The sequence below is a fragment of the Enoplosus armatus genome, chromosome 11, assembly GCF_043641665.1.
Source record: "Enoplosus armatus isolate fEnoArm2 chromosome 11, fEnoArm2.hap1, whole genome shotgun sequence".
In the NCBI taxonomy this organism is placed as follows: Eukaryota; Metazoa; Chordata; class Actinopteri; order Centrarchiformes; family Enoplosidae; genus Enoplosus; species Enoplosus armatus.
Genome location: NC_092190.1, coordinates 21,336,545 through 21,359,359, shown reverse-complemented (window position 1 = coordinate 21,359,359; position 22,815 = coordinate 21,336,545). Strand labels below are relative to the sequence as shown.

General features: G+C 41.1%; 2 protein-coding genes across 3 annotated transcripts in view; one reads left to right on the top strand and one right to left on the bottom strand.

Moving 5' to 3' along the window:
- col5a2a (collagen, type V, alpha 2a) overlaps positions 1-17,766 on the top strand; it is a 37,174-nt gene extending 19,408 nt beyond the window's left edge. The window contains exons 6-54 of the mRNA XM_070914252.1: positions 221-274; positions 1,354-1,446; positions 1,639-1,707; positions 3,103-3,147; positions 3,281-3,334; positions 3,556-3,609; positions 4,077-4,130; positions 4,287-4,340; positions 4,564-4,617; positions 4,926-4,970; positions 5,266-5,319; positions 5,439-5,483; positions 5,710-5,763; positions 5,963-6,061; positions 6,269-6,313; positions 6,393-6,491; positions 6,611-6,664; positions 6,890-6,997; positions 7,284-7,337; positions 7,477-7,575; positions 7,693-7,746; positions 7,856-7,954; positions 8,059-8,112; positions 8,428-8,481; positions 8,571-8,624; positions 8,785-8,838; positions 9,029-9,073; positions 9,160-9,258; positions 9,770-9,877; positions 10,161-10,214; positions 10,435-10,488; positions 10,775-10,828; positions 10,913-10,966; positions 11,110-11,217; positions 11,405-11,458; positions 11,712-11,765; positions 12,098-12,259; positions 12,700-12,807; positions 13,023-13,130; positions 13,229-13,282; positions 13,363-13,470; positions 13,742-13,795; positions 13,973-14,080; positions 14,682-14,735; positions 14,895-15,002; positions 15,283-15,589; positions 15,879-16,060; positions 16,314-16,556; positions 16,799-17,766. Coding sequence (XP_070770353.1) covers positions 221-274; positions 1,354-1,446; positions 1,639-1,707; positions 3,103-3,147; positions 3,281-3,334; positions 3,556-3,609; positions 4,077-4,130; positions 4,287-4,340; positions 4,564-4,617; positions 4,926-4,970; positions 5,266-5,319; positions 5,439-5,483; positions 5,710-5,763; positions 5,963-6,061; positions 6,269-6,313; positions 6,393-6,491; positions 6,611-6,664; positions 6,890-6,997; positions 7,284-7,337; positions 7,477-7,575; positions 7,693-7,746; positions 7,856-7,954; positions 8,059-8,112; positions 8,428-8,481; positions 8,571-8,624; positions 8,785-8,838; positions 9,029-9,073; positions 9,160-9,258; positions 9,770-9,877; positions 10,161-10,214; positions 10,435-10,488; positions 10,775-10,828; positions 10,913-10,966; positions 11,110-11,217; positions 11,405-11,458; positions 11,712-11,765; positions 12,098-12,259; positions 12,700-12,807; positions 13,023-13,130; positions 13,229-13,282; positions 13,363-13,470; positions 13,742-13,795; positions 13,973-14,080; positions 14,682-14,735; positions 14,895-15,002; positions 15,283-15,589; positions 15,879-16,060; positions 16,314-16,556; positions 16,799-16,945 — 4,083 coding nt within the window. The 3' untranslated portion in view covers positions 16,946-17,766. The remainder of the gene's footprint in view (positions 1-220; positions 275-1,353; positions 1,447-1,638; positions 1,708-3,102; positions 3,148-3,280; positions 3,335-3,555; positions 3,610-4,076; positions 4,131-4,286; positions 4,341-4,563; positions 4,618-4,925; positions 4,971-5,265; positions 5,320-5,438; positions 5,484-5,709; positions 5,764-5,962; positions 6,062-6,268; positions 6,314-6,392; positions 6,492-6,610; positions 6,665-6,889; positions 6,998-7,283; positions 7,338-7,476; positions 7,576-7,692; positions 7,747-7,855; positions 7,955-8,058; positions 8,113-8,427; positions 8,482-8,570; positions 8,625-8,784; positions 8,839-9,028; positions 9,074-9,159; positions 9,259-9,769; positions 9,878-10,160; positions 10,215-10,434; positions 10,489-10,774; positions 10,829-10,912; positions 10,967-11,109; positions 11,218-11,404; positions 11,459-11,711; positions 11,766-12,097; positions 12,260-12,699; positions 12,808-13,022; positions 13,131-13,228; positions 13,283-13,362; positions 13,471-13,741; positions 13,796-13,972; positions 14,081-14,681; positions 14,736-14,894; positions 15,003-15,282; positions 15,590-15,878; positions 16,061-16,313; positions 16,557-16,798) is intronic.
- A 1,546-nt stretch (positions 17,767-19,312) lies between these two features.
- The window catches only part of gulp1a (GULP PTB domain containing engulfment adaptor 1a), a 65,875-nt gene continuing 62,372 nt past the window's right edge, over positions 19,313-22,815 (bottom strand). The window contains exons 12-14 of one of the 2 annotated variants that reach the window (XM_070914565.1): positions 22,563-22,657; positions 20,846-20,856; positions 19,313-20,106 (exon numbers count right to left, since the gene is read on the bottom strand). In XM_070914565.1, coding sequence (XP_070770666.1) covers positions 20,085-20,106; positions 20,846-20,856; positions 22,563-22,657 — 128 coding nt within the window. In that variant the 3' untranslated portion in view covers positions 19,313-20,084. The remainder of the gene's footprint in view (positions 20,107-20,845; positions 20,857-22,562; positions 22,658-22,815) is intronic. The other variant, XM_070914566.1, reaches the window with a different exon arrangement.

Here is a 22,815-nt window from a genome sequence, read left to right as displayed (position 1 = left end):
ATGTTGCCCAGTTTTGTGTGAATATTGAAGCACCTGAACTGACACTAGATGGCATAAGAGGACAGCTACCTCCTGCATAACTTCGCCTTAAAAGGCCTTCTGCACATGGGATATAGTCCTCTGGTCGTCAGAGTCACTGTGACATTTTAAACACCTCCGTCGTATATCCTGCAATATCATCACTCAGATTTTTATTATTTCTTTTTGTTTATCACAACAGGGACCTCCCGGCTCTTCAGGAGAAAGAGGACCTCGTGGACACAAAGGAAGGCCTGTAAGTCACATCCACAATGTCTCCACAGACAAAAGCAGAGCTTAAACATGAAATTAAACCTGAGAATGTGACTAATATCACTAAATTCCACACATTACCAAAGTAGGCTGATCAAATAGCACTTACGCTATCAGAAATATCAAAGATGATTGCAAACGTCACATTGTTTAATATTTATTTTGGGGTTTTTAGAAGATATCTGGCAGTACACAACATGATAAACCACAGCAGTATTACCTCAAATGTACAATGATGAACGTGAGTCTTGTGTAAGTTTCTGTTTATTTGAATTCAGCAGTGATATTGTGGGATGGAGTTTCTTCACCTTGTGGTTCTATTATTCAGACTGATATGTTGATATTTGTTTTCATATGTTTCAATAAACAAATTAAATTGTTAAATTTAATAAATTAAATATATCATCATGTCTGCATTATCCATTTGAATGCCCTCTGTGCTCTAATAGCCTTCACATGACATCTTGACTTTTTTCTTGCTGGGGTCATGAGAATGACTCCTTATCACTTACTATTCTATCGAACTAGTCAAAGTGATCACAATAAAAGAAAATACTGCCGTTGATATATTTTTTTCTTTGGTTCAAGGGCAAGAGACCATCAAAATATAATGTAATGTGGATGTATAATGTGCTTTGCGAGCAAAAATGTAGCAGGTTGATGAATGAATGTGGCCCTCTTGGTGGAGTTACAGTCCAGTCGAGGGGAGCGTTTTGAGGGTGATTTATTAGTACGTGACCAGTGGTTTTCCTACCACACACACTTTACAGCTCATGGTTCATAAACAAACACAAATTAAGCTGCATCTTTTGTATCAAAATGGAATGACTGTACGCTGTACGTCTCAGGCGAAGCAAAGTATCTTAGCTACACTGACTGAGCGATCAATCTAGTGTTCGGTCTTTAAGTTGACTTAATAAAAACACACCAGTAAAAACTGAAAACACAAGTGTACCCAAGTGTTTTCCCTGCCACAAAATAATGAATCACTGGCAGACTGAGCATAGTTATAACATGTTTTTCAAACTAATGAATCAACATCTCTGTCTCTGGACTCCCTAGGGACTGCGAGGCTCTGCGGGTTATGACGGAGAGCCTGGTGTACCAGGTCAGCCCGGTGAACCAGGACCTCCAGGACATCCAACGCACCCAGGAGTGAGTTGTGCTCACAGCGCTCCCACATGCTGTAAACACATACATATGTGCACCCACAGTACACATGTGAATGCACAAAGAGAAAATTGTCCTTCACGTGTGTTTGTTCCTGTTTGCCATACTGATGAATGGCCACTACATAGGGATTAAACACAGGTAACCTAAACCAAAGGGTGTCTGCTTCCCCCGCAGGGCCTGGGATCCCAGATGGCTGGAGTTGATGGAAAATCGGGACCTCAAGGCATGTTGAGTGGCTCAAGGGTAAGAGGATGTTAGCAAAATATTAACTAAGCTGAGTGTTTCTTATTTTATTCTGCTTGTAGCAGAGAACAGTGGCAAGCTGCCATTTAAGAACAACCCACTGGAACAACGTTGTTAATGTTTACACTTGGTTCCCAATACCTATTTAATACTTCTTTAACCAGGGCTTTTAGGATACAGGGTGTCACATGTTGCACAGATTGTAAAGCACTGTGAAACAATTTTTTAATTTTGGGCTGTATGAATAAAATTGACTGGATTCGTTTTTCATTTATCAAAATCAGACAATTAGCAAACCGCTATCTGTGTAAGGTTTAATATTTAAATTCAAATATGTTGAGAATGTTAAAGCTTCTTAGCTTCTGATTGTCACCCCATGTCTTCTTTCACTTGATGTTGTTTTTCAGACTAACCTATCCTAACCTTAACCCTCCAGAGCTACAGAGGACAACGTTACACTTTCACACTTTGAATAGTAAACAACACTTGATGTGTTCAATCGGTGGAGTTAATCATGAATGTTATGCAATATTGTATGTCCTTCTTCTAGAAGTAACTTCCTGCAATACAACCACCTGAATTTTGGACCTGCTCACCAAATCAACACACCCTCCCTTTTTAAATCAAATGTAGGAAATGTACAAAACATGTAAAGGTGTTGAGCACCAATGAAATATATACTGTATCTTCTGAAACTACAAATGCTGCAGAAGAAAAATGTACATTTCACAGTTTGTAATGATTGTAATGATGAAAAGCTAATTTTCTAAACTGAAAATAATTTTTGGCTTATTGCTCAGCCCTCGACAGAACATAAGCCATCTTGTTTTTAGTTTTATAGCTTGTCAGCTACTGACTTCAGATTAAAATAAGAAGTTTACTCTTCTTTTAATTACAGAGTGTGCTATAAATTTTAATTAGCAAGTACACAACAGCACTACTTTGGCAGACTTTGGAAATCTATCCATGCTTCTAATGTCATTACCATGAAGCAGAGTAATGGGCAGAAACACAAGGAGAGATGAATGATCTGGTTTTACTTATTGTGTTTAAAACAGTTGGACATGGAAAATGTTTTGGTAACTTTTATGATGTTTTACAGTCAATGCAGCTACATTCAACCTAAAATAGACTTTTATAGCCTATGCTTGCATTCTAGTCAAACTGCTTGAGTGGAATAGTTTTGTGCGTTTGAACACTATTGTTTGTGCTTTGACAGCCATTTGCACATGAGTTCATAGAGTTTCTCCACTGAAAATGAATCCGCCAGAGGAGTCCATACTTCCACTGAGCGTCTCAGACTCTTTACGTCAGTTTAGTACATTTAATTATTTCTGGCCTTTTATGTGGATTAGGATGAATTCTGTTCATCATTTGATTTGATGTTTGTTTTAGGGAGAGGCGGGAGGAAGAGGACCCCCTGGGCCAAATGGCTCACCTGTAAGTCCAGAACTTCTTCAACAAGCTTTGACTGACACTGTGCAGTAAACACTGATAATACTTAAGTGGCCTTTTATTATTTTGTGTTGCTCCCTGTTTATAAATGTTTTGTTGTTTCCCTCACTCCTCTAAGGGTCAAGCTGGACCACAAGGACCTCCTGGAGATGTTGGCGAACCAGGGCAAATGGTATAACATCATTCACCTGTACATTTTGTGTGTATGGTCAAATCACCGATACCCGTGGTCTGTGATCTGCATGATTTTGGTGTTTGTTTTGGTGTGCTGCTTGTTTGAGAGAGCACCTACTGTATATGCACCATTGGGTTGGCATGAATACATTTCTACTGTGATGAATTTCAGAAGGATGGGTGGTTGCTGGATGTTTACCATCTGACTGTGTCTTTCAGGGTCCATCTGGGCAAAGGGGACCTGAGGGCCCTTCAGGGAAACCAGGTGAAGATGTAAGTCAGCTCTGGGACAAAAATCACGTTCTCTTGCACCAGTTAGACCAGCTACAGTAAGACTGTAATTAGTAGGAAAGTTAGAAAAAGGTTGAGTGTAAATCTGTAATCAATGAGTCTTTCCTACAGTTAGACAGGCCTGGCTATACAAACGTGGCTATACATTTTTCCTTTTTTTCCTTTTATAGTTTAGTAAGACAAAATAGAAAACCACATGTCAGTGACAGCGTCATGAAAAATGGCATAGTGAAAGCAAACAATATGTGTCCAAACATCTTGATGAGTAAAAACAACACAATAAGTCAAAACCCTTTGATAACAGGCTCCAGCTCTGCACCTCAGTACAGTTTGTGTTTAGAGGCAGCTTGAGAAAACTGAGAGAAGAAATTTAATGTGTGTATTTTATTTCACTTACACTGCTAAACTTTTTCCAGCCAAATAAATGTGTACGTCATGTCCTCATATAGGGAGAACCAGGCAAACCAGGCAATGCTGGAGAAATTGGATTCCCTGGATCAGCTGTAAGTTTCCAGACCTCTATACCCCCATCACTTAACTGCACCCACTGCCATCTGTGTCTCATTCAGATTACACAGGATGAGACCCCATGATGTGTGTTGTTGTGTGCATCTTCGATAGATATAACTGACAACGCTGTTCAATGTTGCATATTTCAGGGATCCAGAGGATTTCCAGGTACACCTGGGCCTCCTGGACTGAAGGGTCACAGGGTGAGTATACATTCTCTGAGACATTTATGGACATAAAAAAACCCCATTAATGGGATATCCTTTAATGTGCTTTTCCCCTGACTTCGAATGAAGGTGAATTGACTTTGTTTTGCTGCTTGTCTTCTTCTCTGTTACGCCCTCTCTACATGCTTACTAAAGAATACATGTCAATGCACTCAGCTCAGAGTTTGTTAACAGTTTTCTTTTTGGGTTTTGTTAACAGGGTCATGCTGGAATACTTGGCCAAAAAGGTGAAACTGGAGCTGTTGGATCCAAGGTATAAATTAAAATAAAATGTGCTTTTTTATTTTCAGTCTCTGTGCCAGTTTGTTTGATTGATTGTATAACGAATTTCTCGTCGGGTAAGTGGTTGAGTGTACCTGTTTTACTTACCTACCTTGCTAAAAGGCCTGTAAAACATCTGCCAGAATACACGCTGAAGAATGAATCCTGCCCGAAACTTCTGTGGCAATATTAAAAAGTCAAATTGGAATGCTGTCCTAGTTTTCCTTTTTCTATAAAACGTCTTGCCGTGTAGTAGTGCTATCTTAAAACTGAACAAGTACTTTTTCCGTGGTTTTCTAGGGTGCTACAGGGCCCCCTGGTCCAATGGGAGGACCTGGACCCATGGTAAGTTATATTCTCAAAACTGAAGTTTCTAATGCTGTCTTTAATAAGGTCTCCATAGAGCTAGTGATTGCGTAAGGAGGTCTGACACTGGTAAGTTGCCTGGAGCAGCCCATACAGATTACACAGTGTATTATGCTCCTGAGTGTACGTGGACTGCAGGACACACATTATTCTGATTTAGCTCTTATCTTTGAATGAGGCATGGCTATATCCAGTAGGCTATAAATAACCCTATGAACTTCCTAACTTTGAACTTGCAGGACAGCTGTAATTTATCACTGTCTGTGTATACCAGGGTCCTGCTGGGATGACAGGGGAGAGGGGACGCTCTGGACCCGGCGGTATAGCAGTAAGGACTAACTTCACTATGCATCAGAAACATCTGCTACCACAATTACGTTTTCTGATATGTGTAGTATTTGCTGTTTGTAAAACGGGGAGTCAAAGTGATGAGATTTTCTCTTTTAGGGTAGGCGTGGTTCACCTGGTAACATCGGAAAACATGGTCCAATGGTACGTCAGCATTCACTGTGTTTTGTCATTGTGGATTTACTGTACACTTCAGTGACCATCTTACATCGTTTAGCAAGATGTTTTTGCATGGAAAAGGGATGGGTACCACTCATCACCTGCTTAAACTCTATATACTTCATTGAACATGTTTGTACATTTGTTGTGCTAATGCACATTTCCAATGTTTATTACTAAAATCTAATAGTTGTTGTTGTTGATTTAACAGGGTCCCTTGGGTCTCAGTGGCCCACCTGGATATCCAGGAACCCCAGGAATGAAGGTAAGTACAGCAAAACAAGAAGGCACCCTTCCTTTGGTTATATGCTAATGGACTCTTTCAATGACTTTTTAATGGAAAGTGAATAATTGGTTTCTAACAAATTAATCACCCTTAATTGTCTTATTTGCTAAATAGTCGATTGTATCATGACAGTGTCACATTTCTGTACTTGTAATTGTTCTGTAATTGTCTTCCACAGGGACAACCTGGCCCCACAGGAGTCCGGGGTCCAGAGGGCCCACAGGGACAGAGAGGAGAGACCGGTCACCTGGGCAGAGCTGGACCAGTTGGCCTCAGGGTTAATTTCTTACTTTACTTATGATTCACAGACAGCACATCAGAAGGAAGTTATTAATGAGGCTACTTTGTGATCAACTGTGATTGAAAGTATCCTTTTAGTTGAATGGTATTGTTTCCTGCCAAGGTTAGCACTATATTTAACATGTCATCATGCTCCTCCCTGCACTGCTTTGATGATCTAATGGGAGACATTTTGTGTTCAAAGGGACCCTTGGGTACAGATGGTGGCACGGGTACCAAAGGACCAGTGGTATGTGCACAGTTATTTAATTTAAACAACTTATCCACTATTTACAAAGGTCACATATAACATGGCTGACTCTTCACAGGGTAATCTTGGTCCACAAGGTCAAGGTGGCCATCTTGGACCCGCTGGCCCACCAGGACCTCAGGGAAGCACTGGTCAGCCTGGTATCAAAGGACAACTGGTAAACTGGCTTTTTGAAAATTCTTGCTATTTATTGCTGGAATCTCTTTTAATACTGAGTAAACAGTGACAATTGCTTGATGTGCCGGAGACTTACACTTTTGTATTTTTGTGTTACAGGGAGATGTTGGTGTACCAGGATTTAAAGGAGATGCTGGACCCAAAGGAGAACCTGTAAGCTTCAACCACATTTGTAGAAATAAATAGGTTTCAATTCTGTTACATGAGACATTTGTTTCTATTGTATGTGAGTCAAATATGCATTCATGCTTAAATAAAACCAAAATTCATGTTAAATTTTTCCATTGGACATTTTTAGATAAGGACGTGTAATTTAAGTAAGGGACTTGGTAAAACACGGCTTCATAGCATTTTGGGACTTGTGTGCCAACTTTCTAGGGTCCGCAAGGCTCACAGGGAGTGATTGGACCTCAGGGTGAAGAAGGAAAGCGAGGACAACGTGGAGACTCCGGCTCTGTCGGCCCTCATGGTCCTGTCGGAGAGAGAGTGAGTCTGCATTCTGCCTCCTACTCTAACATTCATTAGTCAGAGAGCTGCACTTTAAGGACAGCAGGGATCTCAGTAAATGAGAGTTTTCCCCTGTTGTATTTGGTGGTGCTGATTTCCTAGAAACATCCAGATGGAACCTTTTCTTCCTGAGGAGCATCAGTACTGAATGTCTTCATGGTTTGTTTAGTCCATTCATCTGGTTATATAGAATTGTGTCCCATTTTTTGTGTAAGAATAAAAGTATGATAATGATGCAGAATCTAACTCATAATCTGTTTTTCAGGGAGCTCCAGGTAACAGAGGATTCCCTGGTGCTGATGGGTTGCCAGGACCTAAGGTACATTATATTTTAGACATATTGTCTCTAGAAATTGGTCTACTGTAGTACCATAGTGTCCAATATTAGCAGCTTATTGCTTTGTGCTGTGGATGGTTTGTTTGATACCCACATGTTATCATCATTTTTATTTATAAAGGGTGCTCAAGGAGATCGTGGAACATCTGGTCCACCAGGGCCAAAAGGCTCTCTAGGAGACCCTGGGCGTACAGGAGAACCTGGTCTACCAGGTGCAAGGGTAACATTGAAGAGCTTGGCATTCTAGTTTTGATCTAAACTATCATTATATTTACAATGCTTATGTTTGTATTCCACATTTTCATTGCTTATATATTTTTTTATCTCTTTATCAAAGGGTCTTACTGGTACCCCTGGAGTTCAGGGAGCAGAGGGCAAGCCAGGACCATTGGTAGGTTACAGTGTTCAATCACATTCACAAGTAGACATTGAAGTTAGCTTTAAAGGTATGATAAATAATAAGAAATTATTGAGTCAAAGTATGATTTTCCTTTGTTCAGGGTGCCCCAGGTGAAGATGGTCGTCCAGGCCCTGCAGGGTCCATTGGAAACAGAGGGCCCGCAGGAACCATGGGAGTACCTGGCCCCAAGGGCTTCAGCGTAAGGCTGCAGAGTCACTCGAAACTTTGCATTAATAGTCTAATAATCAGTCTGTTAACTCCTGTTCTGTTTCTAATTCCAAACATGTTTTTTTACACTCAAAGGGAGACCCAGGAAAGACAGGTGAACAAGGATCTGCAGGAGTGGCAGGTCAAAGAGTGAGTACTGTTTATGAATGAAAAACTGGGTGGTACACTTTGTTTTGCCATCAGCATGGAATTTAGAGGAGATAGAAACCTTTATCATACAACACATGCAGCTGATTCATGGATCTGTCAAAAGTAAGCATAGCAAGAACACAACATATTAGCATAACACAGACAGCATGTTCTGTTCTATAGGCTTCAACATATTGTACTTAGTTAGGTCATTTGAATCTACTTAAAAACCTCACATACCTTCAGGGAATCAAACATTCTGGGTTCTTCCAGATGTGTAATGGGCAGGTTTGTTAATTGTCACTTTGTCTTCAGGGTCCTCCTGGGAAAGATGGAGAGGTTGGCCCTGCTGGCCCCCCTGGCCCACTTGTAAGTGTCTGATTTCTCTTTTGTTACGTTGCTTGCATTTCTTTTATTGCTCTCACACATGACTGAGACTGTACTGTCTACTCTCAAAGGGTGTTGCAGGAGACAGAGGAGAGCAGGGACCTCCAGGTGTAAATGGATTCCAGGTGCGTAATTGTTTTTGGCTGGTAGTAAGACGTGAGAAAAAAGTTCATAAACACTGACTTTGACACAGTACTGTGAGAAGATGTGATGATATTAAAATTATTAGACCTCAGTCTGTGCTGAAGAACTGCGCAAATTATGATGTTTGTCTTGTGTTCTCAGGGTTTGCCTGGAAATCAAGGCCCTCCTGGAGAACCTGGAAAACCAGGCGACCTAGTGAGTGCTATAAATTCTACTTTGGGATAAACTACCCGTAACTGAAGCACAATCCTCTCAACTTTCCATCTTTAATGTTGCTCTCTGTCCAAACTCATATTTAAATCATTCAGGATTCATCATTAGGAGCTTGATACTGAGGATTCAGTTTTGACTCAACCTAAATGATATCATTGTTTGTTTCTTTAAGGGTATTCCTGGAGAGCTTGGTGCTGTGGGCCAAATTGGACCAAGGGTAGGTGAATTTCACTCTGCTAAATTATTCAGGCAGTTGGTAAAGTTGAATACCTACGATTGAAATTAATGTTTTGTCTTCCCCAGGGAGAGCGTGGAATTCCTGGAGAGAGGGGAGAGCTGGGTCCAAATGGTCTGCAAGGACCTAAGGGTATCCCTGGTGCACCTGGTCCAGATGGGCCAAAGGTACTTTACTGAGACATCACCTGTATGTTCAGCAAAAGATTATTCTTGATCATGTGTTGGTCAAAGGAGAATACTACTGAGTGCAGAACCACTCAAACCACAGTCAGACAAATAGGTAGAAAAGACCTGGATGTATATTTGAAACTATAAAGAGATATTAGTCAATTAAATGTCCCAATGGTTGCAAAGCTTTTACAGTGAAGGGTTGAACTAAAAACAAAGCAAAGCTACTGTATTTGGTTATGGCAACAGTGTATACAGATCATTGTGTAAAAGTTATAATTATAAGGGGAATTACACTACTGTATATCAACTATTTAGTGAAAGAAAGCTTGTCCTCATTGCTGGCATGACAACCAGTGTTACACCAGCATACACAGAGACATATAGACTTCTGCAGAAAAATACATCTAACATACAAATAACTTATATTTGGTTGTACTGTATAATTCAATACTTGTTTAATACTTGTAAGCAATAAGCCTGCTAACATTGGTGTTTTCCACTGAAGGGTAGCCCCGGTCCGCCTGGTGCACTTGGTGACGTGGGTCCTCCAGGTCTTCAGGGAATGCCAGGAGAGAGGGGCATCTCTGGCCCTCCTGGGCCTAAAGGGGACAGAGTAAGTCCATCATTATCTCATTTTTTATGCTATCAATTCTGTCACATAATTTATGTTTCATTGTACACATAAAGATAATAACAATTAATGTACATGTACTACATGGTTGCAAAAATCATAACCAATTTGTTCCAGTGGAAATGTGCTCTGGTGATCTTTGGAAGACGATAGTTGTTCTAAAGTTCCAATCAAAGAGTCCGAATTGTCAGTCAAGTCCATGTCTGAGTCTGAACTGAATGTCACTACAGAACATGCCTTACACTTTTTTTGCTGTCTTTTACAGGGAGCAATTGGTGAGAAAGGATCAGAAGGTACAGCTGGAAATGATGGTGCAAGAGTAAGCAAAATATCTTTCCCTCATTGCAAACACATTTTGTCTCAGCTCAGCCATGAACAAGGAAGTTATATTTACAAAAAAACTAAAACAAAACTGATGATGACAAATTTGAGACTTGTTACAGCTTGTTCAAAGAAATGTGTACACTGACTTGACTGCACAAGTAACTGGTAACAGTGATGAGCGGAGATCCCCAACCAGATTTGTTTTCTGTCAAAAGGGAGCCCCAGGTCCTGTTGGCCCACTAGGACCTGCTGGACCCAGCGGTGAGAAGGTAGAGTCTTTCTTTTCTTTTCGACACAGTAAGAGGCTGCTATTCATATCACAATCATTCAATGTTATGACAAGTTCTGTTTAGGAAAGTGTCTGCTCCCAGGATGCCCACTATGCTGTTAATCCTTCTGCTTTTCTTGGCTGCATCTGATAGAATCTTCCATCTTATGAAGGACAGTCTTTGGCTTGCACCTTTGCAAACATAAAAATACTGGATTTATGGGACAGCATAGGTTCAGTTAATGGCTGTAGATATTATTCTCAGCAAACATGTGCCATCTATGCAGGGAGAACCTGGACCCAAAGGACCACATGGGCCCCCAGGATCCAGAGGAATGCCAGTGAGTAGACTGTTTACAGTGGTGATACAGAATGGATGTACATTATTAGTGTGTTTCAATATCATAATTTATCTCCTACGACAGGGATCAAGAGGTGACCCTGGCCCAATTGGTGCTGTTGGATTTGCTGGACCACCTGTAAGTTGTCAATCAGTGTGACGTTTTTTCTTTTCCTAGAAAATATTTATGGCTCTAAATGATGCTCCAGGAGGTGATGTAAATGTGATGACAGATACAACTAGTTTAGATGTATTCTTTATAATATTACCAACATTTTACAGGGTCCAGATGGCCAACCTGGAGTCAAGGGAGAGCCTGGAGAACCAGGCCAGAAAGGAGATGCTGGATCACCGGGACCTCAAGGCTTGGCTGGTGCTCATGGACCTCCCGTGAGTTACACATGATACTGGATGAAAAATGCTCTCGAGAAATGTGTTTAAAGTAGTTGTTCTGACACAGTTTTATACAGGATACTACTTGATATTCTCAACTTGCAGATTAAATATTATTAATTAGTATTAATTCCTGCAAAACTATTTGTCATTGGTGCTTTTCTAATAAAGTGTTGTTTTTTAGGGGCCAGTTGGTGTTGCTGGACTGAAAGGCGGAAGAGGAACACAGGGTGCACCAGTAAGATAATTAAAAAATTACAGAAGTCATGTGATTAAGTGGAATTAGATGAAGTAGAAATTATTTCATAGGCACAGGAAGGGTATCAACCCTGACTGTTTAATTCATTATAGATCATTCATCAGATTTTAATACCTGATAATAACTTCAAAGACTATATTGTCTTATGTCCTTTTTCTAAACAGTAGATATAGCATTCTGTTATAAAACGTGTAAAGCAGTATCTGAGGACCTTGTAATGTTCTGCTTCCAGGGCCCCACTGGTTTCCCTGGATCTGCAGGAAGAGTTGGCCCGCCAGGCCCAACTGTAAGTACTGCCCTGAGTTTGTATGAAAACACTGTTAAATATGCGTTTAACATTGATAAAATCAGGGTGTGAAAAAAAACTTCTGAAAACCCCTTTGGTGGGGAGGGGCTGTGTCCAACAAAAAACTTTCCAAAACAGACAATCCAACAATCATACACACACTTTGCACAGCAATTGGCTGGGTGTGCTCACCCTATGTGGCTATTTGAAACATGTATAAACACTTTTGCTTTCACATGTGGCATGTTGTATGAACTAGTTTGTTTGAAACGTGAGACCTTAATGCCATTCACTGCATGCATCTATCTCATGACTGCTTCTATTCCCGCCAGGGTCCACTAGGAGAACCCGGACCCCTTGGACCTCCTGGGAAAGAGGGTCCTGCTGGTCTTCGTGGAGACCATGGACCCCCTGGAAGACAAGGTGAGCGAGGACCAGCAGGACCACCAGGCAGCCCAGGAGACAAAGGGGACTCAGGAGAAGACGGACCCACGGTAAACTGATGTCATTGTTGTGACATTTTAGCTGCCAGTTTCATCTAGATTAACTTCCACCTAAACCATGAATTCAAATAATCTGTGTCAATCTGTGTCTGTTGCAATTACTTTAGGGTTTGGTAAAATTGCAATGTAGTAATATTTGAATTTATCAAACCCACATACTGCTCTGTAGCTATTGTGGTAAAACAATATAAATCAATGATGTAACAATTATACAAGCAGAAAGTGCTTCAGTGCATTTTCAACATACTTTTTTAATTCAGGTGCCTGATCATGACTATGGGGTATATTGACTCCTCTTAAACACAAATTGATTTGAAATAAGTTGTATGGTTGTTGGCAGAGTGGTGTTATAGTCAACCAGACATATTACATCAAGTTGGGATAAATAGCATTTAATCTAAATGTTCTGGTTACAATGTTGTCGGCTTTAGGGTCCTGATGGTCCTCCAGGTCCTGCTGGAACTACAGGACAGAGAGGCATTGTGGGTCTTCCTGGTCAGAGAGGAGAACGCGGGATGCCAGGTCTTCCAGGACCTGGGGTCTGTATCAATTAAGTCCTGATTCTACTGCACATGAGCTTTTTACTTCATGTCTTCTACAAGTTTGAACAATAATCATAAAAAACCTGTACCTTCTCCTATAATCAGTACGTTTTATTCCAGTGCTGCTACAGCGTACAGCTGATTGGTATTTTGATTAGATTATTTATGGTACTTTCAGTGCTGCATTGTGAGTTGCCTGTTTCTTTTTCTAGGGCCCACCAGGAAAACAGGGATCCACAGGAACGCCTGGAGATAAAGGCCCTCCAGGTCCAGTTGGTGCTCCTGGTGCCAACGGACCTCGTGGTGATCCTGGTCCTGATGTAAGTACAGGTTCTTAATTGGTTGTGGATCTCAAATTATATCAGCCAAGTGTATCTCTGACATTTACAGATGTCCTAATGTTTTCTGTGGTCTTCAGGGCCCTGCAGGATCTGATGGTCCACCAGGCAAAGATGGTGTTCTTGGACAAAGGGTAAGAGACAAAGAGAATGAAAATGTGACCGATGTGGTGTTTTACATATTGCAAGTGACTAACAGGTGTTGCTTCTCTAGGGAGACCGAGGAGATTCTGGTCCAGAAGGTTTGATTGGTCCGCAGGGACTTCCAGGCACTCCAGGTCCAGTTGGTGCTCCTGGTGATGCTGGAAGGAGAGGAGAGGCTGTAAGCAGACATTTTCAGTTCTGTTTCTCCTTGAAGTTTCTGTTCTGTCAGTTCATCAGCGGGATACAAGACTGAAAGAACAGATTTACAATTTATGTGCAAAGACACATGATTTGATTTAAGCCCAGAGGGGCATGTTGGAACCTGAGTGAAGTTAATATGAAGTGATAGGAACGATGTGTTAGGATATTACAAGGAGTTTGCAAGTTTTTCAGTGCTGGCAGAGGTCTGTGTTCCCCTGAGGGCCTCTAATTATTTCACTCATTGGCAGGGATCAAGAGGACCACTTGGTCCACCTGGCTCGGCTGGAAAGAGAGGACTAGTGGTGAGTCTCCAACTAAGACCATCTTGTGGTTATACAGTACACTAACATATAACAAGATGTATTGTAGATTTTGACAGATTTAGATGAAGATTACAGCTGGTAGAAACCCCAGAAGCAAAACAAAAACGTCCCCATTTCTAAACAATCATGAAATGTGTTCAATCTTTCTAATTCCAGGGACCCCAAGGACCAAGAGGAGATAAGGGTGACCTTGGTGATCATGGAGAGAGAGGGCAGAAGGGACATCGAGGCTTCACTGGTTTGCAGGGTCTTCCTGGACCTCCAGTAAGTGAAAGTGGTGCTCAGCCATCTGACTGTGCTGACTCATCTCACTTTGGTTTCTTCTCAGTACTCCTAACCTAGCTAGTGAATACTGTCACAGTTTACTGTGTTCAGACTCACTTTATTCATAGTTCTATTCATAGTCTAGCTTTAAACATGTTCACCCTTCTGTTTTTTTCTCAGCATTGTCATAGAAAGTTTAGAAGCAAGAATCTCATGTCCAGGTAGTTCTGACTGAGGACATCACTGCAGTCATGCCAAGGTTGGATTTATCAAGGCTGTTAAATAAGGCTGATAAATGGTGTCTGACCATGGAGAATGTTACAGCAGGTGTGATGTGGAGGAAAATATATGGCTTGATATAAATGACTGGCAAGTGGAGGAGCAGTAAACAGACAGCCTAAAATATTTTGTCAATTTTATTTTTAGTTTGTCACCATATATGACTGCAGGTGTGATTTGGTGCTCTGTGTTAACAACAGAGTTCTTTAGTTTTTTGCTGTCTGAAACTTCTGCATTGTGTGCATTCTGGTAAGCGTTTGAATCTAATGTGTAAATGATATGTATAAAGAGACTAATGAACATTCACTTCTCTTGCTTTTAGGGTACAACTGGTGAGCAGGGAGCTCCAGGAATCGTTGGACCAAGCGGGCCGAGGGTAAATGCTACAGTTCCATTTGTTTCAAAAGGAAAACATGGTTATATATATATATATATATATATATATATATTGTAGTTTTATGCCAGCAGTTATTTTAGAATGAAACTGCTAGTTTTAAGGCTGGGGTCTGACTGTCTTTGCTGGAATATGATTCAGGGACCTCCTGGACCTATTGGGCCTCCTGGAAAGGAAGGATATATTGGACAGCCAGGACCGATGGGACCTCCTGGAACTCGTGGAGTCAGTGGAGAAATTGGACCAGAGGTATTGTCTCATTATACAGAGAGGAGGTTCTGACTGTACAGTATGTGAGTTGTACTGATAAAAAGCAGCAAATGTAGTCAAAAAATATCCAGTAGTTCAGCCAGCTGTTCGAAAAGATGCTTTAATGAAACATCTTTTCAACAGATGTTTGGTCCTGAGTGAACAAGGCTCTGCTTTAAGTGTCAGACAGTCAGTTTTGACCAGTAAATAAAAACACAAAAAACTGTTAATATAAACACAAAAATAAAAGTAAATTACACTACTATTCCTAAATCCACAGGGCCCTCCAGGAGAGCCTGGACCCTCAGGCCCCCCTGGTCCCCCAGGACCTCCCACAGCTGCTGTGGACGACCTGTTCGGCTCTCAGGATTATGACGACGGCCCTCCTCCTCCTCCTGAGTTCAGCGAGGACGAGGCTCTGCCCAACAGCAACTCCTCCACTATAGTGCCTGTGGACCCCGGTGTTCAGGCCACCCTGAAGGCCCTCAGCAGCCAGATTGACAGCATGAAGAGCCCTGACGGCAGCAAGAAGCATCCTGCCAGGACCTGCGACGACCTGAAGAGATGCTACCCCATGAAGAAGAGTGGTGAGTGAAAGTCAGGGTTAGTCTAGGAGAAGATTTTACACTGCTGCAAGGGGCCTCTCTAGTTTATTATGCTCTTATCTTAGCTGTTATTTTTCCTCTTCATCTTCCCAGTGCTTCCTTTTAACATAATAAATCTAGAAATATTGTCAGGGCATGAACTAATCCTGCTTACATGCAATATAATTGATTTATTTTACCGATGCAGTCATAGCAGCTGCAGAATAAATCGGAGCTGTGGTCAAAAGCTACATGTCCAAAATGACCACATCTTGATTATTTTGTTGTGCAGGCGAGTTCTGGGTGGATCCAAACCAAGGCAGTGTGGAGGATGCCATCAAAGTGCACTGCAACATGGACACCGGAGAGACCTGCATCTCTGCCAATCCGACCAGCATACCTCGTAAAGTGTGGTGGAGCTCTTCCAGGAACAAACCTGTGTGGTTCGGAGCAGACATCAACAGTGGAACACATGTGAGCAGTTATATTATGATGGTGGGAGAGAGAGAGGGAAGCAGGGCTGTGGACGGCAAAGGCACTGTGAAGCTGTTAAAGACTTCATAGTAAAGGAATCTTGTAAAGAATATGTTCTTGTCATTAAAACATGAAGTCAACTACAGACAGAGTGAGAAAGGTGTGCTCATAAAGGGAGCAGAAGAATCACATTTTGGGGGAGAAAAATTGTGGAAAAACTCATATTGTATTTTTCTTTTATTTATTTCTGTAGTTCGCTTACGGCAACAAAGACCAGTCAGCAAACTCCGTCACAGTTCAGATGACTTTCATCCGCCTGCTCTCCAAAGAGGCATCCCAGACCATCACCTACCACTGCAAGAACTCTGTGGGCTATAAGGACGAGAAGACGGGCAACTATAAGAAGGCTGTAATCCTCAAGGGCTCCAACGATCTGGAGCTCAAAGCAGAGGGAAACAACCGGTTCAGATACACAGTGGTGGAGGACTCCTGCTCAGTAAGTTTCCACATTTCAGCTTTTCACATATTCATTCATCATTAACTGTATCAAAGGACACTGTAAGGCTGGCTACAGTGTCTACAGTTACTATGCAAAGAAAACACATTTCTGAAGTAAGTGCCCAGATACAGCGAAGCAGCATCCAGCTGCCTCTGAGCATGGGACAAAGTCCTTAAAATACTGTATACCATTTCATTGAGGTGTTAGTCACTGAACTTCTATTTGTCTATCTTTTACAGCAAGCAAATGGCAACTGGGGCAAGACAGTGTTTGAGTACAGGACACAGAAAACAGCAAGACTTCCTATTGTGGATATTGCCCCCGTGGACATTGGTGGCCCAAATCAAGAGTTCGGCGTCGATATCGGGCCCGTGTGCTTCTTGTAAAATCATCAGCAGGGAACGCGTCGAGGAGAATCCTGAGACTATTGAACTGACGGCTGACGACGATCAGCCGCGTTGTACATACGAGTACTGAGGACTATTCTGGCCCTGTGGCAAGATATTTATTGTGCCTTTCAACCCAGTTCAAGACATCGAAGATTTGTAAGTTAGAATGAATGTTTGGAATTAACTTCAAAAATTTGGTAAAAATCAGAATCATTCCTCTGTCGTCTTGTGTATGTTTGACTCCAAGCTTGATGCATTTCGAGACTCTCTGTGGTGAAGTTTGGTCTTACCCTTTAATTTTATGTCACAAAGAAACATTGCCAACAATTTATGAATATGGAAGCTTTAAAATGGTAACTATAACTGCTGTTTATAGGCCCGGAAAAATCCAACTGAAGCTATGTCAAATGTCGTCCCTCCACTACTATTTTCTACAGATTTGTCTATTCATTTTTTGTTTAACATGTTTGAATATAAAACAACATTGTGGTGCTATTGAGGAAACAAATACAGCCGATGACGCGTCCACCGGCGCAGGTTATTTTCTCAAGACAGCTTTTGATGAATCAATGTCTGTATCCAGTTCTTAACTCTGTACCGACCACGTAGAACATTAAAGACACCTTAAGACTGTCGATTCCTCAGTGTTAGCTACCTCGTCACCGAAACTGAGAAACGATGACACTACATGTAAATCTTGTTTCACAGGTGCTGTTTTGTAAGTAGTGTGATCCTTGTGCACCCGGCTGCGTGGTACAGGGCAGGGTTTGGGGATACCAATAAAGATCTTTCTGTCAACGATGGAGAGATGAATGAGGTGTGGCGTGAGTGGTGATTTGTAACATTTTTATTTTTTCCTTTCAATTTCAATATCATACAGTAAAAGGTAGCACAGAATATTCTATTTTTATGCATGTCAGTTCCCCCTTTTCAGTATCTTGGACTTATATGCTCTTGAAATCGTTTTTTTTTTATAATCAGTTTTATAGAATAAGGTGGCTGTGAGTGCCTGTTTGCTTTGTATTTCTTGCTATGCAACAAATTAAACAAAATGCTTGTTAATCCCCCCAAGCTCTTGTCATATTAATTCAGGTATAGTTAGGTCCTTTACCTTTCGTCATTTTGCACACAAACTCATTTTTAGACATATTTTGTAGTTTTAAAAATAACATTTATGTATTTAACATTCACAGTTGTTTCAAATGTAAGCTGTTTGTTTTAAATTGTCATGAATGTGCCTTCAAGTAATTCTATTGTGACCATTTGGTTCATATTTGAGTATATTTATTATAGATTTGTAACGTTTGCGAGGCTTGACTGCCTGCCAACACCCCAGAGGCAGACAGGAGGAGGAGGAGGAGGAGGCGGAGGAGGAATGGGCTTTCCACACTGGAAGCAGATGCGTTTCATCCTTTGAAAATAAATATTTAAAATATTTCTCTCTGCCTGTTCTTGTCTCAAAAGAGTTCATTTGGTCCTTTAAAAACTTAATACCATAATAGAATCATTTCAGCCTCAAGAGGGAGTAAAATCCTGAGGCAGGGAACCCAGAAAATCAGAGATGAAGGTAAGACAGTGTGACGTCGGACCACAAAGTGAACACACAGTGGATATAACTAAAGAAGTAGGACAGTGGCAGAGTGACAAACTTCATCAATGTTATAAATCCCACAAGAATCTACAGACTGCGAGGCTGTAGGCACATTCATGCTCTGAACTAAATGCAAAAGTCAGCATGCTATCATGCTCACAATGACAATGTTAACATGTTGATGTTTAGCAGGTCATATTTGCCCAGTTGACTATCTTAGTTTAGCATGTTAGCATGCTAACATTAGCTAATTAGCACCAAATACAAAGGAATGCGAACATGATAATTAGTTTTGCAAAAACATTTTGACCTGATCATGGCACTGTGACAAAGTCAGGGGATCACCAAAGTTACTCGTATTCATTACACACCACATACCAGTAATATTCTGCACCAAATTTTATAGCAATACATCCAATAGGTGCCTGGATATTTCAAACAGAAATAAGTCATCCTCATGGAGGTGCTGGAGGAAACGTCAGAGGATTCCTCATCTGGGAAACAAGAATGTGTAAACAAATGGTTGTGCCAATCCATCCAGGAGATGTTCAGCTATTTCCCTGAATAAGTGAAAGCTTTGACCTGCTGGTGGCGCCAGAGAAAAGAAGGTTCATCCTGTGGGAACCACGATCGACCAACACTGCCATTCACAGATCTGTGTTAGCGGCATGGCTAATGATAAAACCTTCGAATCAATCAACATTTCAAACACAAAAATGACACAACAGCTCGACAAAGTCACGCAACTAAATGATAGAATCAATGAGTCGCACTTGTTTGCAGTAAAATTTTCTTTAATAACTGTAACAGCAAAGTCAATGCAACCAAAAGCAGAATAATGGGGATAGTACTGTATATGGACAGAGGCTGTCCAAAACAAAAGTGCCTTCTGGTGCAAGAAAAGAGGAGACTAAAATGATGACAGAAATATGAGAAAGTAAATACTGAAATGGCAACTCAAACTCGAGTTTAAAACAAAAAACAAAAGGCGTAAAGGTCAGTAAGACAAAACATATCAGACTGCATTAATGAGCTACATGTGCGAGCTGAATGTGGAGTAAAATAAGCTATGTGACGTTATGGGCAAGCTGTGTTAATGATACAGATTCCACTTATTTTCTTCGCCAGCTTGTGTTTGGCATACAAACAGGAATGTGTTAACAATACAGAATTCAAATGGTGCATACACACAAACTGACTCATATGAAAATTCTGTGTACCATTGGACATATTCGACTATTTACATCTCTCATTGCCTGTGCAAGCAAAGGTACTCAAAACTACTCCTTCCATAAGTTTTATCTTTTTACAAAAATAGTTCTTTTCTACAATGGATCTGAGTTTACCTTGAAATATCGAAAAAACCAATCTAAATGCAAATGCATATAAACCTCAAGACGAAAACTGTGACATCTTGACTCGACCGTGGTGTGGATTTTGGCACTTCTTCATACAAACGAGTTAAAAGTACGCGACAAAGAGCATCTTCTTGGCATCAGCAGCGGCTGTCTAGCGGGTCCAAAGAGAAGACTGTGCCCTCTAAGGTTAGTCCCATTTTGAACCCCTCCTGGAAGACAAGCCAGAGAACAGCTGTGACGTTCATGTACACATGGGCTCTGTGAGATTACATGTCTCGATTGTGATGATAAACAGGAAGTCAGGGTAACGTTTAGATTAGAGCCGATGGGGAAAAGTCTATAAAGCTCTGGAGGTAAGAAAGAATGAACAAAACAGCTCAACAAAACAGAGATAAAAAACACATGCTGGGACATGCGTTATGTGCAAGATCACAAAAGGAGAAACAACAAGGCATGCATCTTGATGGGGCTCATGCATATCAAATGAAAAAGGCAATTTTATTTTGCAAACTGCAAAATATCGGAAGAAAATGTAGCCAAATTGTACTTTAATGTGCTCTTTTATATAGATGCGCAATTGTATATCAAATGTGACATCGTATCCAAAAACTATAGCACACTTCACAAGCAGTTAGTCCCTGAAAAGCAACATCTCAGAGTATAAAAAGTGTTTGCTCACGTTAATAAGCCACAGTCTGAGACGAGAACAGCGCATCAACTGCAGAGCAACAGAGCTGAGAGAACAAACTGCTAATTAAAGACGTGGAGGCCTGAACACAACATGCATGTCTACTGTCTAATGAGAAAAAGACGGACATTTAAGACAAGCTGGACGAGGTAAAGTTACGTCACACTGGACATGTGAGAGCGTGCAACATCACCCAAAAGCATGCAGGACAAAGGACACAACCAGAGCCACAGCACAGACTCAGAGCAAAGAGTACAAACCATCTCTGACGCTACAGGTGGAAAGGACAAGAGATGAATTCAGTGGTTAATAATTAAGAAGAAGAAACGGAAGGAAAAGTACTGAAAGCAAGTGTGTCAGTGCAGCACTGCCTCCTACTGGCGATTCCCTGCTAAAACTCAGCAGTCATTTTCATCACAATCACAGAAGTTGATTGATTTGCAGTTCCGGAAGTCATTATTTTCTGATCATACTGTAAATCAAAACCTTGCCATTTTATGCTTTACACAGACCCGCAGAGGACGACTGATTAACTGATTAACGGCATAAACTGTGTGATTGCACGCCAACTCAAGCTACAGCGGCGCTTCTCCCCCTTTGGAGAACAATGCTTCCTACTTCCTAACACCACTGTAAACCCACTTAACTGTTCTCAACTGTGAGGACGGGGACCTCAGGGGACGCTCTGGGTTTGTGTTGGACAACTACGGGAAAAATGATTCTGGCCAGATAATCTGTACTTTTGTTTCCAGGGCAGGAAGGGTACAACAGTGAATGTGTGCGCTTCTGAAAATGAATGAAAATGAAATAAATAAATGTAACTTTTCAGACTATTTTAGTGCGTGAAGGCTTCTGACTTCAGATGATTTGAATGAACGTGTTCACATTCCTCATTAAATGAAGTTTAAATGAAGTGTGAAAGAGGAGTTAAAACTCTCCAGACACGGTTAGACAACTTGTTTCTTCTGATAATAATGAAAATAATGTTCATCACACTTTCCTGACTTCCAACTTTGACCGACGTATTTGCTTGATAAGCATCGTCTGTCAAACTCTCACAAATGTTGTTTTTTGTCCAAATAAATCTTGACGGCCTTGCCAGTGAACTCTAATTTGTTTGTTCAGACCGCAAGAATTAGACGATCCAATTTGAGATTACTTTCCACATTTTTCCTGGCCCCCTTGCGATGGCTCTGCGTCCCCCACAGAGAGACCCACCCCACAGTTTGAGAACCACTGAGTCACAGTGTCAGCAATGATATCTGATGCCGCTAATGAAAGCAATACAATACGGACTACTTTTTCTTCATACTTCCAGACAGCTGGAGTTAATTAAGTGTTATTTCTGAAAAGCCACAATCAGCAATTGTATTTATAATAAACTCAGCTGTTATTTATATTATATGTTCTTCTTTATATTTATTGCTCCACTGGACCACAAATATAGTTACATGAAAATATATTAACATTTTCACTGAATACTGAGAACATCTTCCATTGAAATGCATAAAGGGACATGAAAACACAACTGAGTAATGCACAAAAGACTTCTTATTAATTCATCTCTAAATGAATGTGTAACTGGTTCCGTGTCCCTGATAAATCTAAATAAAGAAGTGAGTCATATTCACCACTGAGGATTTCATTGAATCTTACTGTCCTCAGCTTTTTCAGAAAAGAATAAACAGAAACACAGAGTAATCCCTCACATCTGCTTGTTTTACTGTTACTGCGTGCAACAGTATGACAAACATGGTCTACTTTAACATGAATCATTTCAATAAATGGGGTACTGGAGCTCGGCCAATTAGGACCAAACTGACCAGAAATGATTCAGCATGATGCGAGAACATCTGAATCTTCAAATCGCTGATACTGATAATAACAGACCGGAGACCTGGGTTTCACAGTCGAACCAGCCTCCCTGCAGGTCTTTAAATCGCAGCGTGGGGGGATCAGACACAGACAGGCGCTCACCTGCATCTCATCCAGCTTTGACTGAATGTCTGGAGGGAAGTCAGCTGCCCCGCAGGTGAACGGATCAAATGGCTCAGCACCAAACAGGTCTTTCCCTACAAACACAGACAGCAGATCAACATCACACCGGCTGAAGAGGAAACACAGAAATGTCTTCTGCCACACACATTTAAACAAAAACAAAGCCGCAAGAATAAATCTGTCAGGAGCCGGAGAACAAGTTAAAACCTGTAAATCTGCTGATCAGGACGGG